The sequence below is a fragment of the Sycon ciliatum genome, chromosome 5 (assembly GCF_964019385.1).
Source record: "Sycon ciliatum chromosome 5, ocSycCili1.1, whole genome shotgun sequence".
In the NCBI taxonomy this organism is placed as follows: Eukaryota; Metazoa; Porifera; class Calcarea; order Leucosolenida; family Sycettidae; genus Sycon; species Sycon ciliatum.
The window spans coordinates 1,164,217-1,187,137 of record NC_088647.1 but is presented as its reverse complement, the minus strand read 5'-3'; the positions used below and the strand labels follow the sequence as shown (position 1 = coordinate 1,187,137).

The window sequence follows — 22,921 nt, the reverse complement described above, 5'->3', positions numbered from 1 at the left end:
TTAGCGAAGACAAAAAGTGTATCTTGAGTTGCGAAACTGTACAATCATACTAAATGGTCCATCACCGCCGACATATTGACATGATGCGATCAGGTGACAATGTCACCTGATCGCTGTTGGCGAGGCAAGCGTGCGGCGAGTGTTTGAGACGTAACGTCGTTTTGTATTTCAGACTTTCATTATTCAGTGCTTCGATTCCTCGCAACTAACTTTTTCGGTCTTTGGCGTTGCTGGCCGCGTGCATGGCATCAGCGGTTGAGAGTCACATGTAGGACATAGTGGTTGTGGAAGGACGCAAGCAGTTTGCGCTTCTTTCGCGTGGTAATAACAGTAACGCTCCTCGTACAATACGTAGCTTCGAGAAGACCAATCGCGTCGTCACTACTACCGCAGGGTAAGCAACCTCACGAGAGTCTGGTGTTTGGAAACTGAACTGTCACAATTATAATTATTAGTTTACGAAAACGTGTCCAAGTGTCCCATGTATGTACTGACCGGTAATGGTCCTTCTTTCAACATCTAGAACTAGTAGAAGTGTTTATGCGCATGCCGTTGACAAATAACTGGCCACCGGATTGTCAGGGAAAGGCACCCGATGTCAGCACCGTGTAGATCTAGAAGCTCGCCCCTGGCACACCTGCTACCCTAAGTGGTCGTCAGTGGCCGTGTTCTTGACAAACTGACCAGTAGTCTACTACTAGAGTCTAGAGAGTCAGAGGTCGCACTGACTGAGTCTGTGAAAGCAGTAGAGTAGAGTACAGTATACCTGACACAGTACAGTCATCCGTTATCACAATCTCCTCGGTCCTTGAGTATAGTACGGTACTTCATTACATGTACTGTAGTATTCAAGGAAGGCGCCTACAAGTCGCTCCGCAGCCGAGACTGGCGTTCAGCCACAGATGCCCTCTGAACACTCCCTGAACACCCTCTCTGCTTGCACCCTGGCTCCCCCCTTTTTTTTATTTATTTATTTATTTATTTATTTTTTATTTATTTTTTTTTTATTTTTATTTTTTTTTTTTTCTTCCTCTATCACATGTATCATCTTTCCGTTTTTCCTCCCTCTATATAAATGTACCCCCCCTCCCCTCCCCCTGTACCTACTCCTCCCCAGTTTTTGGTGCTCTGAAGTGTCGCTGAAGCCGAGACCTCAGGTCGGCGGAGATGCTCCAGTTTTCACCACCACAGTTGCGTCTGCAACCACCTCTACCATGCAGTATTCTGTTCTCGAGGTTCGTGGTTTCTCGTAAAAAAAAAAAAAAAAAAAAAAAAAGTACTAGTAGTTTCAACTAATTACTTTGGGTTCAAGGTTCAAGGTTCACAGGGTACAGCAAAACATTATTAGTCACCATGGTGACAAGACCCCTAAGCTAAACGTGGCCAAGTAATTAGTTTCTCCAAGAGTACATGAAAACCAGAGTGTGCAGCTCGGATGGGTTGCTGTCACGGCGAAATTCCGTGATTACATCATTTTAGTGATGTAGTGCGTACAAGCAGGATTCAAGCAGGTCTCTTTCTGCACAACTGCAGCTCAGTTGTACGCACTACGCCATTTCCCGCCTCAGATCTGCACCAAAATGATGTAACCACGGAATTTCGCCGTGACAGACACCCATAGCAGAGAAGGCCCCAAGCTGCACACTCTGGTTTTCATGTACTCTTGGTTTCTCGACTCCTGGGGACATGGTTACACGTGTCGGTTGTTCTACACCACAGTTGATGCTACATATATGGGTACTTGTCGCTAGCCTGTGTGGTAACTGAATAAAACTACATGACTTTAGTGAAAGGCATAATTATTATTTAAAAGGAGGGCTGTTTCTAGTCGAAGACCAAACAACTGGCTGGCAGTAGCTTCCTAGATGTGATATTTGATCTCCTGCAGCCTGCAGGTGAAAGAAAGATGATCTCGGTTGCGTTAGGGCTTGTGTGAGCTACGTGGTAATGACTATCGACATACACACACACACATACACACACACACACACACACGTGCACACACACACACACGTGCACACACACTAACACACACACACATACTAACCGTGACACACACACACACACACACACACACACACACACACACACACACACACACACACACACCTGGTCCTGGTCCTGGTCCTGGTCCTGGTATACACTGCCATGTAGGTCACGTGTTTCTCGTTGAGCGAGACGGAGACGAGAGGAGACATGAGCGTTGGTGACGGGATAAGTCGTTTCGCCTTTTGAAACGCCTCTGGCAATTCTGACATTGCAATTGGAACTTGTCCCTTTCATCAGCAGTTGGGCGCCTGGTGGATCGGTTGCAGTTGTGGATAGCAAAGCCCCGGATCGACTTACAGCAGCGTTCACAAATGGGACAGTGAGCGGTACAGCACGGTTTCCGAATACATAGGCGTACAGGTGAAGAGCTTGTGGCATTGGCAACATTCGGGGCAGAATTAGACTGGACACAGCGATGGACTGCAATGCCACCCGCACTCCGAAACCATCGGTGACACTGGGAGCACTGGCGGCTGTTGGCTTGCTGCTGGACTGGTTTACGCCGTTCCATGATGCACTTGTGGCGGGCGATATCTTGCTGCCGAGCAAATGCACGCCGGCACACCTCGCAGACTATCTCCCGAGCCGGTTTCTGAGCTGGTTGTATTGCTCGATAAGCTTGCCGCCACTCAGATCGTTCCTGCGCTGTGTCAAACCATGACTCGTCGGCGATGTTTATTCGTCGCAGGTCGACCCTAATTGCGTCTCGCCATCGTTTCCGCGGGCCACACGCTGGGCGTGGTGGCAGCAATGTGCCAAACAACAACATCCGCGGCATCCGCTCCTCAGGCATGCGTACCACGTGCCCAAGCCATTCCAGTCTTCTCTGCATAAGGCGGTCGGGGATATCCAGTGGGTTTGCTGCATTCCATGTTTTCAGAATGGTGTCCTTGGCTATCTTCAAGTCCCACACATCCCGCTGTGCAACACTCATGATGGAGAAGAAGCGACCGGTAGTAGAAGGTCGTGATCCGTTGCACATCACTTTGCAGCGGAAAACAGCCCACATGAATATGTTGAATAAGACTGGTGCCATACAACAGCCCTGCCGCAAACCACTCTTCACTGCAATGGGTTGGATGGGTGTTGACCCGATGGAGAGAGTAGCCGACATGGAGGTGTGAAACGACTTGATGATGTTTACGATGTTACTAGGGACCCCTGCCTTCGCGAGAACCAGCCACATGCATTCACGGTTTACTGAGTCGTACGCCTTACGTAAATCAACAAAGACAACGTATCCCGGGCAGCGATGTTCGTACAACTTCTCCAGGACTTGGCGAACTGCAAACACCATGTCTGTGCAAGATCGACCCTTACGAAAGCCGCACTGGGAGTCGGGTAGAATATTCTCCGCAATAATCTGTAATCTGGACTGAAGTACTCGAGCAGCAACTTTCCCAACAACATCCAGGAGTGATATGCCACGCCAATTATCACACAATGAGAGGTTACCTTTCTTTGGGATTGGCACAAGATTGCAGTCTACCCATTCCTGCGGAACAGCCTCGTCATCCCAGACATGGTGCAACAGATCCAACAGTGCCTCCATGAAACTCTCACCACCCGCTTTGACCAACTCAGGCAGGATAGCTGAGGCGCCAGCGGCCTTGCCGTTGCTGAGTTGTCGAATAGCTCGCGCCACCTCTGCTGCATCCGGCTTGCCAGCGATGTTCTGGTTGATAGGCTGCTGGTCTATTTCGTCAATGGCACATGGATCAAATGTGCTAGGGATGTTGAGTACGCCATCGAAATGTTGGTACCATCGTCCACCTTGTTCCTCCACAGATTTGCAGATGTTGCCATTTGCATCCCTAATAGCGGTAGTAGACACAGGGCGTAATCCCTGCTTGGCAGCCTGCATATCCTTTTAAAACACATGCCCACACCCGTGAGGAACTGAACCGTGCACCATCAAGAGATTTGGCTTTGTTGGTGAACCAGGAGTTCTTGGCAGAGCGGACAGCAGCTCTTGCCTTACTCCTGGCAGCCTTGAACCTGTTCCACGTGTCATCAGACCTGCCACTTGAAATCCATTCTTGATATCGCTGATTCCTTTCATTCAACAAGGGTTCGAGGGTATCTTTGCTCTCAGTAAACCAATCTGGTTGACGACGTTTCTGAAAACCGAGGGTCTCCTCTGCAGACTCGGTGACCGCGGTGCGCAACCTCGACCATTTGCATTCAACGGTGGTATGTTCATTCGGCTGTTGCAGACTGTTTGTGAGGCATTCACGATAGACATCAGCAACTCGTGTGATGTTTCCAGATGAGTCAGTGCTGTGGACATCCTTCAAACGTGCAACATCAAACCGCTTACATTTCTTCGTTTGCACACAATGCGAGCGGCGCTGCAGACGGCCTACTACAAAACGCGCAGCCACCAGGTTGTGATCGCTCCCACATTCCGCACTTCTTATAACTTGAGCATCAATACATTGGTGGTAGTCAGCTTGTGACGTGATGACAAAATCAATACAATGAAATCTCTTTGACCTTGGATGTTGCCAGGTCCACTTCCTATCCTCTGTCTTGCAGAACCATGTGTTACACACCATCGCCTGAATAGTTGCAAGAAAATCCAACAGCTCACGTCCTGCAGAGTTCATCTCACCCACTCCATGTGGGCCCCGTACACGTGACCACTCATCAGCGTCAGCATGCGTACGGGATCCAACTCTGGCGTTGAAGTCACCCAACAGAATAAACTTTTCTGTGCCCATCCGTGGCAAAGTCGCTTGCAAGTCCGCAAAGAACTGTTCCTTGGCAATTCGCTTGCTGGCGAACGTCGGAGCATATGCGGAGATGACAGTATACCATACCGGTGAACACCCATGAATATCAAACTTCAATCGCGCTGACACAATCCGAGAGCTGCGGGCGTCGTATTGACAACCGCCGTCACGCCACGCGCGAGCTGCATTTCCCAGCAACAGAATCGCAACACCTTCACCCCTTCGACACGACTCTCCCTCGCCAGGTGAAGGTCTTCCAGACGAAATTAGCACTGCTCCGTCGATGTTATAGACGTTCTTATCCAGCCAGTAGGTCTCTTGAAGACAAACTATTTCCAATCCAAGACGTTTGAAAATTTGAATTATCCGATAAATTTTCTTGTCGTCAGCCACTTGATGTCGAGTGGATGCTGTTTGGACGGGTCCTTCACTTTCCAGCAACGAGCGGACATTCCACGTCCCAACGCTCAGGGTAAACTCCTTTCGTCTCCTACTGCGTGCGGTAGATGGCTCCATTCGCGGGCTTGCAAGGCCTCGCGATGGGTCCAACAGCGGAAAACAGAGTCAGAGTGACGACACCCGAAGTTCGTCCTGGAATCTGCTCTGTTGACTTTCCGCTGTGGACTTCTACTGGGAACTGTCCCAGGGACGACCCTGGAAGCCCAGAGTCGTCCCTGAGAACTGAAAACTAACAAAAACTAATCAAACGATGAGAGCTACAATATTCCTAACCGACTCCTGTAGAGTCACACACACACACACACACACACACACACACACACACACACACACACACACACACACACACACACACACACACACACACACACACACACACACACACACACACACACACACACACACACACACACACACACACACACACACACACACACACACACACACACACACACACACACACACACACACACACACACACACACACACACACACACACACACACACACACACACACACACACACACACACACACACACACACACACACACACACACACACACACACACACACACACACACACACACACACACACACACACACACACACACACACACACACACACACACACACACACACACACACACACACACACACACACACACACACACACACACACACACACACACACACACACACACACACACACACACATTGATTGGATTCAGTGAAGTGGCTCGTTTTTACGTGGTTCAGATGTTGTTACAATGTCATGTGCCCACCACAAGAGATACAGGGTTTATGCAGGGTTTGTACTGGTTTTGCACAACACTAACAGGCTAACAGCTGTGTTATGCCGGATGGGTGTTTGTACGGTGAACATTGTAAATCAGTCAGTATGTATGTGGACTTCCGGGTGCACATTTTCTTAAAATCTGTTCTTGGCCATCAGGGTTCCTTCGCACTTTGACGTGAGCAACTTCAATTTGTGCTCTGCAATTCAAATTCTTCAGTTCTGATGCCGCTGGCTAGGACCAGGGTTTGTGCAAATAGATCCCAGGCAGGTCATTGTTGTGCAATGATGGCTGCAGTGCAGATGGACCATGTAAATTATGTAGCACATCTGTTCATCCACCAGACTCACACACTGAGTCAGTGTGGTGGGGTGCATCTGGGTGACACAGGAAAGGGAATGAACCGAAGTGAATTGTTTATGCCTGACCTATCACACCATGGGAGGGGGGGGGGGGGAGCTGTGTACCGTTGTATTGCCTCTGTGGGGCATGGTATGTTCATGGAGTGTGGGGCATGGCATGCTCATGGAGTATGGGGAATCTGGGGCATGGCATGGCCGAGAGATCGAGACTTCACGTGGAACATACCCTAATACGTGTAGTGGAGCTGCAGGTTGCATGAAGCATGATCCAATTGATTTCCCCATGATTTCCCATGATTGGTCCTCGATCGTTGTGCGTGTGAGCTGTACTTCAACAGCTGGAACAGCACCGTGACAGTTGGACGCTTACAAATACTTGAAGTACTGTTGTTACATATATAAAAGACGACCAAAATCTCAGTTCAGATTGAAGCTGTTTGTGATACTTGTCATGTTTGTTCTCAAACCCTTTGTGCTGCACAGAACATCAGCCGTGCAGACTAGCACAGAACATCAGCCGTGCAGACTAGCAGAGTGTATCGCAACTGTGAGTACATTGTACTGTTAGCAGAGAACCTTTTGCAAACTCTGGGCTGCAGCCCACTTGCTCCACAATGACTTCCATCAACAGAAGCGGTGATAGAGGTGATAACGGTGGCGGCAGTGTCAACGGCAGCCATGACCAAGAGCTCGGTTACATTCACCGGGGTGCACCGCAGAACAATTCCATGCGTCGCATTACCTTCCGGCAACCAACTCAAAACACCAGCGGCCCAGGCCAGAATCAGGCGGATGTTGATGGCACTGAAAGCAGCCAAAGTGTCGATTACGACGAAGCGATACTAGACCACACAGCTGGTGTGACTGGCTGTGGACTTCTCCTCGATATCCTCTATTCCGGTGATTTTGATGTGTCTGGGGTCGAGATCAACTACAGCAAGTGTTGCAAGGGTTCGGTGGATAGCACGGATGCAGCGTGGTAAGTGGTAAGGCCCGTTTCCTACTACTAGGACAGTGTACACATGTACATGCCTTGTCCTCTGTATAGATATGTGAGTGCATTGGGGGGGGGGGGGGGGGGGGTACAGGGGTACAGGGGTACATGAGGGGGTACTGGGGTAAAGGGGTACATTGGGTACATGAGGAGGGGGGGGGGGGGTACCGGGGTACATGGGGGTACAGGGGTAACCCCACTGAAATACAATGTATGGTGCACCCTTCACCTTTCACACCTCCTCACTGTACCGTCCCCATTGGCCCTGATTGGATTGGATTTGGATATGATTGATTGTATTTATAGTGGTGACTATATCAGATATCCACCTAATAAAGATAGAGTGAATAGACCCACTCGGGAGAAGGAATAAACTGGAATGAAATACTTGAAAAAAACTTACAGCATAATTAACCTCTCCCCCTCCCCCTCTTCTGTATGTGTATGTCTGCAGCAGCAAGGCCGAGAAGACAATGCGGGCATTGCTGGACGGCAAGGACACAGCACCCGACAGCACCTGGACAATGGATGACCACTCCGCCACTGTGGACTACAGCTGCAGAACTCTCACTCTCTTTCAGTTTGCGTTCGTGAGGAATAAGCAGAAATTGGCAAAGACGATCCTGGACCTCATACCGGCAGACAAGAAAGGAACGTTTTTAAAGGAGCAGCTGAAACCATTTGAGGCGGATTGTGCATTGTATGAAGGTGAGCTCAACGATTGGTGCCAACACTGCTAAACCAAAATACTCTCCCTGCAACTTGCAATGACTGCCATAATGAAATGCAGGGTCTTGTAAATTAATGATTCACATACCCTGGTATCCAATATTCATTATTTGAGGGAATGGACAAGGGAATAGTCAGAAGAAAAACTGACTGTCACCACCAGGACTGGAACCAGAGACCCTCGCTTAAGGCCAGCGATGCTCTAACCACTGAGCTATGGTGAAGCCTGGTTTGGTCACGCTATACCCAGGGCCTGCTGTTTATGGACTGCTTCCTCGTACAATCTGTATAGCGGAAGTATTGTATGAGCGTGATAAGTGATTCCAACAGGCCATGCATCAACAGGATGTACACAGCGACAAGCTAGGTGCAAGTATTTATCTATTTATTCAACATCTCCTGGCTCGTCGTAATTAGACTGCCAATATTTATGAGAAGTCGGGTGGTAGCCAACCACGGAGAACTAAATAATAAGGAGAGAAACAAAAGAGGGTACTGCAAGGAGATGCATGACGAGAATGGTGGGATTATTTAGGACTATTCAATTCTCGTTGCGGCATGTAGGTACCCTCCATTTCAGTAAGTCAGCATCTTTCATCACGTTTATTGATGCATTGTCCCTTCTTTCTCTGAGATGCCTGTAATAATGCCTTCCTTTATTACTGCAGGTGAAACTGTTGTTCACTTTGCTGCCATGCATGCTACGCAGACCCATTCCGATGATGCAGAGTGTGACATTGATAAGGATATCGATGAGAACACTTTGCTAAGACTCCTTCTGAATGCGCTGGCTGCTTTGCCAGCTGACCAGAAGGGTGGTGACTGGGTGGAAGAAGGAAAGTTGCTGAGTCAGTCGGCGACGGGAGTCCTCTACACCCGCGAACGCTTTGCGACTGTAAGTGGTTGACATACACTGTATGGAAGTGTCTATTATAGCAGAAGGATGTGCCATGTGGCAGGGTCCTAGAGCCGGGATTTCAGGTGGTACGACCGTAATGGGATAGCGGCCAGAAATGAACATTATTGCGAAAAACCCGTTTTCCACCAACTGGGTAGGTCAACATTTTCGAAATAGGGACCGGCCAGACCAGGGTACTATGGCCCTGTGTCACAGTGTGTGCTGAGAGTATTTGAATGCCTCAAAGCCTAAGCATAGTACAGTAAAGCTCCTCTGATCCGGGCAGGTTGGGACAGAGCACTGCGGCCCGTAACTAGGAATTGCCCGTAACACGGACCATACAGGGGAGAGGGAGGGGGGGGGGAGGGGGGGGGGGAGCAGTACTCTAGCATTGGTATCATGTGGAGTGTGCCTCTGCGCACTACTGTCCTGGAAAGTATGTGCGTGCAATTCTACTTGCTCTTTTCTGCAGATCAAGAGAAACATCCTGAATGCTGGCCTGTCGCCGTTTGCTATGGCTGTGTGCATGCTGAATCGACGCGTTGTCAACTACATGTTGAAGAAAGACAAGCATTTGCTGCATCTTTCTGACGAGTCGGTTAGTGATGTTTGGTCTGCCAAACACATTGCAGTTTTATGTATACTAGTATCCTTTCCTGGGAGTAAGTCCAGGTGAAAGCACTTCAAAGCATACAGAGAGGCGAGATTTGGACGTTGATGGAAATGCTACTCTGTAGAATGAGCCGCCCCTGGGCTTTTCGTCATGTGCTGCGCATGACACGTTTTTCAAACCATTCACTTGTAATTGTTTGGAGGATTAATGCAGACTGCAATTTCCGATCCACCTGAGAGTTCTAGCATTAATAAGGGAGACGGCACAAGACCATTGTGCTTAGAGTGATGGGTGTTTCGGCCCCGGATTTGGAAGCTCTACAAGATCCACAGTCTAAGCAATGATCTATCGTGATGGTAGTCTTGACCAACTGACTCCATGGCCTCGACCAGCGATATCATATCCAAGTGCCCATCATTTTGGCCTACCACAAGAGCAACTAGAGGTGGGGGGGGGGGGGGGGGGGGCAGGCTGGGAGCAAACACACATCGTTTCATGTACCGCTCACCCATATTTTCTCCTTAGATGCTGCGACTAAATTCTTTGCGGCTCTGATTGCTTTATATCCAAATCTCCAGGGTAACAATGTGATGCATCGGCTTGCCACGCAAATGAAACGCCACAAGCACGACATTCCAATCGACGAGGCATACCTTACGGAAATGTTCCAGTTTCTAATGACGAAAGAGGAAGAGCTGTTCCCGGACAATCCAAAGTTGCTAGAGAAGCGCAATGACAACGGTTACAAGCCTATACATGTCGCAGCATACAATGGAAACGTGGCAGTAAGCTATACTGCATTTTCTATCAATCATTTCTCTTCCATATAAAGAAAAATAGTGGGCACAAGTTATGCAGTCGAGTCCACCAACTAAACCAGATTTTGCACAGTCAGACGTGCACAGCCTGGCACGCAACTTGGTTGGTGGACTCGACCGCATAACTTGTGCCCACATTTTTCCGTGTTTCAATTTTTCCTAGGCTCACCATCTGAGTTCTTCCATACAAACCCTAATGCTTTTCTCCTAATCCCAGTGGGCGTAATCCCGTTAGATGTGATTATAACACGCAGAAGGGATGTTCAAATGTTATTTTCAAAGCTATCTGTTCATTCTGCCAGTTTGTTATGTTGAACTGAGACTACACCGGGAGATGAGGAGCTGCATGCACTGGCACTGGCACTGCCACAAGCAGTGAGTGTGGCTGAGTGTGAGTGGTTGAAACAACAGAATCACCAAGCCTATCATGTTGCCTGTGGGGGCTGAACAAGTGAACAGGTGATGCTCCGGATGCCGTTTTACCTGTTCTAGCTCAGTAAGATGCCGGCTTGTGACTATTCGACCATACCGAGCAGTGCCGAGCTTTGATCAGTACCGTAGGTTGGCACTTCTGTGTAATGTTGGGTTGCAAGTACTTTCTCTGAAAGCTGGCAGAGAAAGTACTTGCAGCCCAACATTACGCATTAGACACCACATGGACATGGCTATCTTGTCTGTATCCCGACATTCCTGAAATGGACATGAAGCTAACGTTGACCTTTTAATGTACCCTAACTGCACGTTGATCCTCTTGCCTATCATCTTACCTATCCTCTTGCCTTTGTTGTTGGCTAGATTTTCAAGGCCATTGTCACATCTCCCTCTGTACGCACTGAACTGGTCGACTACGACACAATGAAGCTGGCAGCGTATCGACTGGAGGACCTGGACTCGCAAAACGAGAGGGAAGACGGCTATCGCTCTGTGAATGTCCTCGACGTGGTCCTGTCAAGCCCAGAGGAGAAAGTAAGTGTGACGTCGACTGGCAAGACCGAGTGCTTGCTATGATGTCGACTGGCAAGACTGAGTGCTTGTTCTATGTTATGATGTCGACTGGCAAGACTGGGTGCTTTTAGTGTCCGATACGAACACATGTTCCAGGTTTTGTTTCGTACTACAGTCACCTTCGCTAATAACGACTGCGGATATAACGACAATTCGCGAATAATGACAGAATTTCCATGCCCAGAGCAAAGTCCATTCTACCTGTATACATAATTATAATGAGACTTCGGGTATAACGACACTTCGCGATTAAGGACACTTTTCTGATGCCCGGCCGAGTGTCGTTATACGCAAAGTGGACTGTATGTGGAACGAAGGCCAGCATGCCCGCAGTCCAGGCACCTGCCTAGTGTCATGGTCATGCTGATGACTCACAAAAGTGGAGTGGGTTTCTGTCAGGGAGTGCTATTATTACTACTCCATTGCTTGCTAAAAGTATGTAGAATGACTATGTAAGCACTACACCATAGAACTATAATTATGATGTGAGTTTTGAAAGAGACGGGTACCATTCTGGGGCCGGTGATGATGTAACCTTTGGCTGTCACTTGATACATTTTAGTTTCGGGCTTTGTGTGTGTGTGTGTGTGTGTGCGTGTGTGTGTGTGTGTGTGCGTGTGTGTGTGTGTGTGCGTGTGCGCATGCGTGTGTGTTCAGGCGACAGAGGTGTTTCAAGTGACGCCAATCGTTCAGCTCATCGAGCTCAAGTGGCATACATATGGAACGGTCGGCTTCACCTATTTCTTTCTACTCAACACGGTGTACTTGATAGCGTTGACGTTCGCAGCCTACTATCGACCACTTACGTACTCAGTGTGCCCGGACGTGATTGACGAAGCCAGTGAAGTGTTTGTACGCAACGAAACGACAGCCAGCGGAGAGATAGTGCGGCTCTGTACGCCGTGTATCATACGACCGTTTACGGTATGTCCTGCGCTGACATGATCACACATAAGTCTTGGTCTGAGTGTGGAAGGAAGATGTTGACATTCAGCTTCTGGGGGAGAAAGTTGAATCATTGTCACAGACACTCCAACCATTCTAATTGTGTTGTTTGTGGTACACTGTGCAGGATTCCTACAAGTCATCGGCAGACTGGTGGCGTTTGTTTGCAGAGCTGGTTGTGATTCTGATAACTATCGTCCACACTGCAACGGAGGTAGGCTGCAAAAACGCATGGAACTTCATCAGCATCGACATACGTGTTCAGTGATTGTCACCCGTTGTCACACTGTTAGCCGTGTACTGTAAAAGCCATTATTCTAACGAGGCGCATATATAACGATTTCCCAAAATTGACTAGTTTACGTGTACCAAAGGTAACGATTCTCACCCATCCTCAACGCTCAATAGGACAGTATACGTATCGATTTCTGTATAACGATTTCTATTTTAACGACAGATTTCTCCTCGTTAACTCGTTAGAGTTAGCACTTCGTTACATATATGGCTTTTACAGTACATGTATCTTCTTGCCAAAATCACCAAAGTTATGAGACGCTTCAATCCTCACCCAGTGATACGTGCAGTTGCTATTCACCGCATGACTGTAAAACGGCTCATTTTGACGGTGTAAAAACGTTTACTGTACAAGCGATTTATAACCAGCACAGATCTGCGAGGAGTTTCAGAAAAGAGTACATGCTTATTCATTCTATTCAGAATGCGAGCTTTCGATTAGTGTGACGAAGTTAAACGAAATCACTCCTTTTGCCAAAATAGCTTCACCATCGCTAAAATTAGCCGTCCTCCTCCCCGACCCGCTTACAAGTATGCAGACTTCACCAGTGTGCATCCTCTCTTTGAGCGGACTAACCCTTGAGATGACACATGTATCCACACAACAAGGAGAAAGGGCCGCGACTCAGAGTTTTTTATCCCGTCTTTGCACTCAATAGCTGTGTTATTTTGCATTATTCACTATGTTGCATTTTTCAGATTGCTGACTTTTACCGTGTCGCCCAGCTTTGTCCGCACAAGAAGAAAACGAATTCCAATGAAACGTCCTCCCAACTGGACTGTGTGCCGACAAACAAGGACAAGATGCTGTACAGTTACAAGCGTTTCAGGAACGGCTCCATTGGAAGATCGTTCGCCTTCACTGGTGTGAAGTAAGTTTGCAATAGTGAAGTCATATCTTTCTTTCTTTCTTTCTCCCTGAAACCATTCCATTGGATAGGAGCTCTGGAGACATGCACATCAGTTTGAAAAAAACCCAGTTTTGTCTGTTTTGTTGTTCTCTTTCTTAGGTTGTGCACGATAATCCTGGCAATCGTCGCGTTTGGTATGCGGCTGGGTGATGTAGAGTATCAGGATGTTGTCGTAGCTCTACTGACGCTCTGTGCATACGTCTACACAACGGTGTTTGCACGCGACTTCAAGTTCAGTGGCCCATACCTGCTCTCCATCTACGAGGTAGTCAGACTGTGCTAGCGGTGTCCTCAGTGCTTGCATCTCCAGTTGCATGTTCTGTATCTCATGACACCAGCCCGATGTGAAGAATGTGTGATGGGTTCTGAGCTACAAGCATGTATAGAATGCATGTGTGTGTGTGTGTGTGTGTGTGTGTGTGTGTGTGTGTGTGTGTGTGTGTGTGTGTGCGCACACGTGTACATACGAACTGTCAAAGAAGGTTGGCAACAGAGGCTACTACACTGTATTCGTATCGTCTTCTGCATAGCTTTGGGAATACATGATACAAACAAGGCCGGTCTAGGCAGCTCGAGGTACAGTGCTCAATGCACCAATGTACAGAGCAGTATACACAGTTACACACACACACAACAGAGGCGAAAGGCTGTGCAGCGGTAACTTTAAGTTTCACGCATTTCAGCGATCATCAGACAGCAGCATTTATTTACCCCTAAATGCCGCTGTCTGATGATCGCTGAAATACGTGAAACTTTAAGTTACAGCTTCACAGCCTTTCGCCTCTGTTGTGTGTGACTACATGATATGTATTCCCAAAGCTATGCAAAAGAAATAATATATTGCTTTTGCATAGCTTTGGGATTTATTTTGCTTCGAAGATGGGATGTTTATGCCATCTTGTCCTTGTTCGTCCTTGTTTAGATCATGACGACTATCATCTCCCGTTTTGTTGTCATCTACCTCTTCAGCATCATGACATTCGGACTGTGTGAGTGTTCCTCCACCATGCTGTCACAATGTTCATGGTGGTGCAGCTCTGCCTCTGTGTGTGTGTGTGTGTGTGTGTGTGTGTGTGTGTGTGTGTGAGTGTGTGTGTGTGTGTGTGGCGGAGGTGTGTAAATATTTCGTGGAGAGGAAGAAGATTTGTTAGCTCCTGGTTTTCTCTTTGTTGGCCTCCTCCACGGACGGCCTTGGCCTTCTGGTCAGGGTCGTCCCTGGGTATTGACTGGCAGTAGGCTTTTCATGCCTTGTAGCCGGTTTCGCTCGCGCGGAAGGACATTCAGTGAGCTGACGACCAGGGCGGGTAATTTGTTGCCGTCACCGTCTTCTTGCGTCCTTTCCGCATCCTCCGCAGTGGCGTGGCGAGCCCTCGGATCAATCCCCAGCCTGAAACAATGCAGTGGCGTTCGGCAAAACAAGTGGATTCCTGGATGAAAAAGGATACAGGTCACACTCGCAACAATTTATTCCTGCGCGGTGATAGCTGGAATTGTGAATTTGTCGTGTTGTTTGGACCTGAGTGGCCAGTCGTCGTGCGGCGATGGTGTAGTGATGTTAGCTTGCTGCGCATACTCCTCGTCGTTTCGTGAAAGTACGTCTTGTGGAGCCCTTGTGGGACGTTCGGTGCCCACCCTCCAGCTCAAGATTGTGCTTTCCTGGTGCATGAAGGCCGAAGCAGTACGCGTACAGACGTTATTGTTGAACAGAACATCATGTTCACATTAATTTTGTTCCTTTCTTCAGTCGTTGCATGTTATAGTGGACCTACAGCAGACTGTTCATCTGGTTTGTGATATTTCCTTCCTCTGTTTGTGAGTCCCTTTCCATCAATATGGCAGCTTGTTTTGATTTCCTTTTTTTTCAATTCATTTTGCTGTACTTTCTGTTTTGTATGCACCACTGCCCCTCACCTTGCGCTCAGTTCTCTGAGTGGAGGGCGGCGTGACCCCAAGGGGTAGCTGATTGATAGTAGTAGTAGTAGTGTGTGTGTGTGTGTGTGTATGTGTGTGTGTGTGCGTGTGTGTGTGTGTGTGTGAGAGAGAGAGAGAGAGAGAGAGAGAGAATGTGTGTGTGTGTGTGTGTGTGTGTGTGAGAGACAGAGAGAGATTTAGAGAATGTGTGTGTGTGTGTGTGTGTGTGTGTGTGTGTGTGTGAGTGTGTGTGTGTGTGTGTGTGTGCCAGCTAGTTCGGTTGGTGGGTACACTTATGCCTGATTGTGTTGGGTCTGTTGCCAACGGGCTCGGCTACTTGAAGGTGTAATGTTGTACCTGCCACCTTTGTTGGTTCCAGGGTTCATATACTGTAATTTCACAAATTTTCGGTGTATATTTATTTTCGGTACTTTCGGTGCGTCTGTTTCATACCTAAAATTTCAATACACCGAACAAACACTAACACACATAATCCAATAGGGAACTGCTTCTCTGTACCGAAAATTTCTGTTCACCTAACCTAACCTGTTGCCCTTATACCGAAAATATTGAGCACCGAAAATTTCTGAAATTAGAGTACTTTCTATTTGAAGTATACATACCTGTTAACCATGGACTGCTTCTGGCTAGATTAACTCTTGTGTAATCAATGGTGCTAGTGAGGCTTATATCAGATCCACTCTGATTCAGCCACCCACACTACAGTCGTCCCTCTCTAATCCGGCACCTTTTGCTACGGCGTTTTCTGCTGGATTAACGAGGGTGCTGGATTAAGAAATCCTGCCCTCTGACCCGGCCCCACCCAATTGCATGCATGTATCATATGTACGTCAAAACGCAGGGTTTTTCCGTTTCAACCCAAGTATTTGGTGCACGGCTTTATATTCTCAATTGTTCTCCGGGAATATACACAGTGATAAAGTGATAAAGTAAAACAGAGAACATGTTCACATGTACTCTTGCACACACACGCACACACACACGCACACACACACCTGAAAATTGGCAGGACACTACTCCTTGCTAAAATAAGAAAGTATGGTTGACTGCCGTTGTCTCCTGGACAACATTGACCAGACTGGCCTAGCCTGGCCTGGCAAGGAGTGCACCTGTACGGTATGCGATTTACGACTGTTGGATTATGAAATCAAACTACGTGCAGTTTGAGCGATTCGTTTCAAAAAGTCACTGCCGGAGGCGGAATTCAAGTGCCGGATTAAGATGTAGGAATTGAACGAAAAAAATCTGTTTCGTCAGAAAGTGCGCCGGTTGGCAAGGGTTCCGGATAAACAAGTGCCGGATTAGAGAGGGACGACTGTAGTAGCAAGTATTACCTTCACTGGGGGCAGGGGTAACTGCAGTTGGATCCCGGGACGGATACCCTGATGCCGTCAATTCTTTTTCTGCACCTTGTCCTCACCCACTTACTGAGGTGTGGTGAGCACATAAGTGGGATCATTTTCAAGTCCACCCAGAGTTTTGGAGATTTCAGGGGGTGTCGGCCGTTGGTGGTTCAATAGCCAATTGAGTCATCGTTCCAAGATTCCTTTTGAGTCTCTCTCCCCTCTCCCGGGGAGACCCACGTGACCAGTTTCGGCAGTGAGCAAGTACAAGTACAAGTACAACAAGTACAAGTGTGTGTGTGTGTGTGTGTGTGTGTGTGTGTGTGTGTGTGTGTGTGTGTGTGTGTGTCTGCCTCCCAGACAGTTGCGGGCGCGTTTGGCTTGACCGTCAACACAGCAAAGACCAAGTACATGCCTGCCGGGAGTGGAGTCTTACCATCAGACAGAGCTCCTTTAGATGGCACAGCCGAGTGTGTTGATGCCTTCGGCTACCTGGGATGCCAGGTTACGCCCGATGCTCGGAGCACCTTCGATGTATCGCGGCGGGTCGCTGCTGCCTCGGGTGCGTTACTCAGCCTGAAGGAGACCATCTTCTGCAATGACGATTTCCACGTCGGTGCAACACGGGTGGTGTATGGCGTTACGGTCCTTGCCATCCTGCTCTATGGCTCAGAGAATTGGACGCTGAGACAGAGGGACGTGCGAAAGCTCGAGGTATTTCACCTGCACTGTATAAGGTCGATGCTGAAGGTCGGGAGATCGGGGACGGCAGATCACCGACCGAATCTCTTCCCTCCAGGTTCGTCGCATGTGGGATGACCTTGAGCATATCGTCGATAAGGTTCAGAGGCGCCGGCTCCGGTGGCTGGGACACGTTGCCCGGATGGGAAATCGCATTCCGTTGCAGCTTATGTACGGCGCCCTGCCAGCTAAGCGGTGGAAGGATGTTGCAAAGGCTGACGTCACCTCCATCGACATTGCAGTTGACGACCTCAATGACATCGCCCAGGACAGGGAGGAATGGCACCTGAGGTGCCGTGATGGAGTTGTGCACATCGTCAACATCAGGACTCAACCGGTAACGAAGCCGTTCCAATGCCCGGTATGCCACTGTAGTTTTCGTCGACGGCAGGATGAGAGTCGCCACGAATGTAACGCGATAAGACACTCCCGCCGAGCGCCCTGATGGGCAGCACAAATCCGAGTCTGCCCCTTTGGGGGTAGCATAGCCGGACACGGCAGTGATACAAGGAAGGAAGGAAGGAAGGATGTGTGTGTGTGTGTGTGTGTGTGTGTGTGTGTGTGTGTGTGTGTGTGTGTGTGTGTGTGTGTGTGTGTGTGTGTGTGTGTGTGTGTGTGTGTGTTAACTGTGCGGTCCCGGGTATGTTTTTACTGTTTGGTAAAGTGTTTGCATGTTCTGAGGTGCGGTGTGCGTGTGTGACTACTGAAAACAGTGTGGAAATTGATACAGCATGACCTATCTTTGGGTGGTGATTATTCCACACACCATGGTGGTGTATGCTTCTGACCAATACTTGAGGTGAGTTTCACGTCTCTACGCGTGTTCTGTCCAGTTTTCCACATTCTCTTCCAAGAGGGCCGGCCGGAGCCACCGGAGGATTTCTCCGAGTACGACCAGGCCCTGGTCAACGTGTTCCGTTACACGCTGGGCCTCAGCGACCTGGACTACACCACCATCCAGCAGTCGCGTGTTCCTGCTCTGGTCACTGCTGCCCTCGTACTCTTCCTGGTGTTCTCCGTGCTGCTGCTGGTCAACTTTCTCATAGCACTGATGAACGGCATGCAAGATGAGACACTACAACAGGCCAAGTGCTTGTGGAGAGGACAGGTCAGCACCGGCGAACACTACTCGTGTTACCTCACATGAAAGTACCGTATTTGATGATTCGGGTTTTCAGATGAATCCCGTGCAGCATCAACATGGGAGTTAAGTATAGTACAAGGGAGGGGGGGGGGGGCAGAATAATCTCCCCTGGGAAATTTGCAAAGCCGCAAAAATGAACCAGAATATTGGTTCGGCTCGAGCCGGGACAGCCGGACCGGTTCCGACGGCCATGGTTAAGTGCTGTATGAATAGATTGGTCCTCTGTGCGCTGTGCAAGTGACTTTGTATCTACCCCACCGTAGAAGGTAAAGAAAATGAGACGAAAGGAAATAGGGAGGGCTATTCTCCAGAGGTTGATTGTTGTCCAAATTTCATCTCCATCTTGCCAATCGCCTCGGAAAGGTAATCACAAATTCTCCTGAACAGGTTATACAGCTGCTAGCATCCTTCAAAGGACTGGCGTAAGAGATTGAGTAAGGGTCGTTCACATAAAATGAGCCCTGGCCTTGTTCTACTAGCTTGCACAAATACTATAGTCCTGAAGAACGATGGACAACATGTTTCCTTCCGGCAGGACCATTATACATTCATACTTTATTTGAAGGATTCTCCAAAAGTAAATGGATGCTTATCAGGGGAGTTTCCTGGCTTGGGGATTATACAAGTAAGGATTTTGCTAATGGATGTCCTGTTTGTGGACAAGTTTGTTGTCCTTCGTCACCAATGACACTCGTGTCCCATGTCCAAACTCCTTCCGGAAGGACTTTTGTCTTACCCGAAGGACATCAGTACCGCATACGGGGTCGCACTTCCAGTGCATGAACCCTCATGAGCTTGACTGTTGGCGGAATCCTCTGACATTATACTTTCTCAGGCAGACAACTTCTCAATTGTACTAATTTTGTCTCTAGTGGCGCTCTGTTGCCAAACATTGAACATCCAACACCACACTCACCGTAGTAGAGTGCAAGCACACGAGCCCAGGATCAACAATCCCGGGGAGCGTATTTCTCATGGAAACCGGGCCTTAGACAACCAGTTCTGATGTACTTAGTCTCCGAGGGATTGCCTGCCAATTGTCTAACCTAAGTACCAACTGTTGTTTGGGGTGTTTAAAGTCAAAATCACACCAGCACACTCATAATTATCTCGGTTATCCGGAACCAGAAGTTACAAGCACCTCGTTCTACCGGACACCCTTCGGACGAGATTCAGTGGAAATATTACCACTCTTTCGGCACTTTTTCCGTGGAAATTGTGACGTAATATTGCCATAGCTATGGCCTTTCCCCATCCAAATGTATGTGATTCGAAGTTAAGGACATTTCAAATTTACAGGCAGTGCCCAGTCCCAGACTTCCCAGATGTTAACAGTTATGGTACCTTTATTTTACTTCACCATAGGTACGGGCATTGCTGCTTTCTTGCTGTGGATCATAAATGATGCCACGGCTCCTAGGCTATGATGAAAAAGATAAACAAGGTATGAGTGTACATGTACGTGCTCCATCAACTTACTCTTTCCTGTTCCACTTTCCCGGTGACCATGTACTGTTGAACAGGTTGTTTCCAGCTTGTTCATGGTGGAGCGTAGAATTCCCACATGGCTGCCGTTTTACTCTGCAAAGAAGAAGAAAGTGGGTGTGCTGGGTCAGAACCTGCTACTTGAGGACCCGAAAGTGGAGAATGACCGACCGACAAAGAGAAGGATGCGGTAAGTGTCTTCTTGTATGACTGTGATTTGCTGACTGGCTAGTGCCTCTCAGATAAACATGCCGTCCAGTCACAGTCGACTATCATTATGCCTCATTTCGTGAAAACATGGATGTGGCAAGTGGGATTTTGGCCTTTGGCCTAGCTCTGGCTAGTGGATCTGATCTCTCCTCCCCCACCGTTTAGGAGCCACATCTGACGCCTGATCATGCATGGGATGGTGGTGTCCCACGGAAACGGAAGGCGGTTCAGTTCGACCTGCCCTGTACGCGAACCCCACCATTAGGCTTTGTTTTGTGACATGAGCACGGGTATCATTACTTGGTCCGCCCAGTTAAAATTGGCGGCGCTTATCTTCACACTTGTCTCAGGAAAGAAATACGAATATTTGAAGCAAGCCATGATCACAAAGCACTATATACATGATTATTTTACATGTCAGTAAGCAACTCAGTCGAAAATTCAAGCAAGTTACACATCCTCCTCGCCACTATCGTCGCTGGAGGAAGAGCTCAAAACGTGCGATCCGAACAGCTGCTGCACGGGTCGTTTCATAGCTTGTTCCGCTTCTCCTCGTCTCGAATCACGCTCAAAGGCAGTGCGTGCCTGTCACCTTCCCATCAGAAGCTGAGTGAGACTGCCCGCATGTTGACTGTAAGTGTTATCCCCGTTCGTCGCAATAATGCGTCTTTGTTTGAGACAAAAAGGCAACGCCATATCAGTGTCCTTTTTTTCAAATCGCCTCTTGCGCTTGTTGTACTTGCTGATCAGCACCCGTACCCACGCGAGCCGCTAGTGCTTGAAGATCTACATGTAGCGCAGTGATAGCTTTCGCTTGATGTAACACCTGTGCGCTCGTACTGCACCTACAACGCCGTGCACCAGGCTTTTCGGCTAGTTTCCTGAAAGTCCTTTCCACGAGTGTTTCTCTCAGGACTTGGTGTTTTCTTTGATTAGCTCCTTTGCCCTGTCCTCTGTGAGCTTCAAAGTGTGTCGCCGGATTGGTCTCACTTACTGGAGATATCGACATGAGCTGCAGTTTCTTCGTCAGCGATTTGCTGGTGATAGCCCTTCACCAGGCGCTGTACTGTGCAAGCACTGAAATTCAAGCTCGCGAAGCGCTTTTTCAGCTTTTCTATACCTCCCCGGAGTAAACAATCCTTGCCATCAGACAGCTGGAAGTAGACAGAAACTGTATTCTCCATCGCTCTGAAATGCGAGCATCCTGACCTATTTTATGGACTCGAGCGGAGGTTGCAGTGTTTTCTTGCGCTGACGGAAGTGTTCGTCGGCGGCAGCTCCGTCAAAAAGACTCAAACGAACCGATCGCAACTTCTGTGATGGTTTGTGCTGCAATGTCGTCGGATGCAATGGTGAATGGTTATGTTCGGATGGTGATTCGGTGGTTCCATGCCGTGTGGCACAGGCAGAACACCAAAAAACCAAGTGAGAAGATAAGCGCCAATTTTAACTTGGCGGACTAAGTATTATTTATATGAGTCGTAGCTATCTTACGATTATCATTATGTTCTAAAAAAGTGTCTGATGACTTGGACTGAAGTAGGTGTGCTCTCTGCTTTCTGTGCGTGATCTTGTGCAGGTACTTGTGCGTTCATGAACCGTATGCTGCAAGAACGTGATGGGTGAACACGCAACATCAGAATCTACACTGACCGCAATCATAACTATAGTGTTCTTGTCAACGGTTGGGAGTCAGATAGATAGATAGATAGATAGATAGATAGAGAGAGAGAGAGAGAGAGAGAGAGAGAACTAGAGAATTTGCCGTTTTATCTGGTACTTGGAACAATCTCGCTTAAATATGCTACACGCTGATCACAGGCAGCAATCATCTCATGTTGTTTAGAATGTAGGCAAGATGATTAGACTAGAGATGTGTTCATGTGTGTACAGTGCGGATGGTATGTGCTTGGTTGTTCTGATGCGGATGCAGTCCATGAGTTGCATGGATTGGTCAACCTTTCGATCTATCGCTTCCCTGCCGCTCTTACACCCCACCTGTCATTGAGCAATGCACTGCTTGCGGTTCATTCCTCTGCTTTTCTTGCTTCTATTCTGTTCTCGGATCAGTACATCTGGGGCCCTGCTGCTGAGCTACCTTGCTACTGAAACAAGTGCTTTAGAAGTTCAAGTTGTAGACTGCAATAGAGGTTTTAAAACGAATATCGATGTCATGGTGATGAGTCAGCAAAACCGCTTATGGGTGCTATGTAGGATTCGAATCCAGCACCCCTGTCTTTCCGGGACAGTGCCCTACCTACCGATTAGGCTACCGGGGATCACACACACTTATGCCATGAGTCATGGGTCCTTCTTGCTACACTCAGTGACTCCCCTACCCCAACAGGCTGTGTTCTCACGCCATACCTACTCACGCGGGGGGGGGGGGGGGGGTACGACGGGTCGTGGGTTCTAGCCCGGCATTGCCAGGCGCCAATGTTGCAAAAGAAGGATCCCGAT

General features: G+C 48.4%; 1 protein-coding gene across 3 annotated transcripts; it reads left to right on the top strand.

The window, feature by feature from the left end:
* Positions 1–22,641, top strand: LOC135817111 (transient receptor potential cation channel subfamily V member 5-like). Of its 3 annotated transcripts, XM_065330231.1 has the most exons (15): positions 1–394; positions 6,883–7,378; positions 7,848–8,101; positions 8,791–9,017; positions 9,493–9,618; positions 10,212–10,418; positions 11,247–11,417; positions 12,114–12,380; positions 12,529–12,615; positions 13,395–13,567; positions 13,706–13,871; positions 14,529–14,595; positions 18,456–18,730; positions 20,290–20,441; positions 22,041–22,641. In XM_065330231.1, exons 2-15 carry the CDS (start codon positions 7,014–7,016, stop codon positions 22,078–22,080), a joined length of 2,577 nt encoding a protein of 858 aa, XP_065186303.1. In that variant the 5' UTR covers positions 1–394; positions 6,883–7,013; the 3' UTR covers positions 22,081–22,641. The 3 variants fall into 3 exon arrangements, with proteins under 3 accessions (XP_065186303.1, XP_065186304.1, XP_065186302.1); XM_065330232.1 differs by lacking the exon at positions 1–394 and having other exon boundaries at positions 6,859–7,378; positions 7,851–8,101; XM_065330230.1 differs by lacking the exon at positions 1–394 and having other exon boundaries at positions 6,859–7,378.
* The last annotated feature ends 280 nt before the right edge of the window (positions 22,642–22,921 follow it).

Coding starts and splice junctions, on each gene's coding strand:
- LOC135817111 (XM_065330231.1), top strand. CDS start 7,014: ATGACTTCCATCAACAGAAGCGGTGATAGAGGTGATAACGGTGGCGGC. Junction 8,102..8,790: donor GGATTGTGCATTGTATGAAG/GTGAGCTCAACG, acceptor TTATTACTGCAG/GTGAAACTGTTGTTCACTTT. Junction 12,616..13,394: donor TCGTCCACACTGCAACGGAG/GTAGGCTGCAAA, acceptor TGCATTTTTCAG/ATTGCTGACTTTTACCGTGT.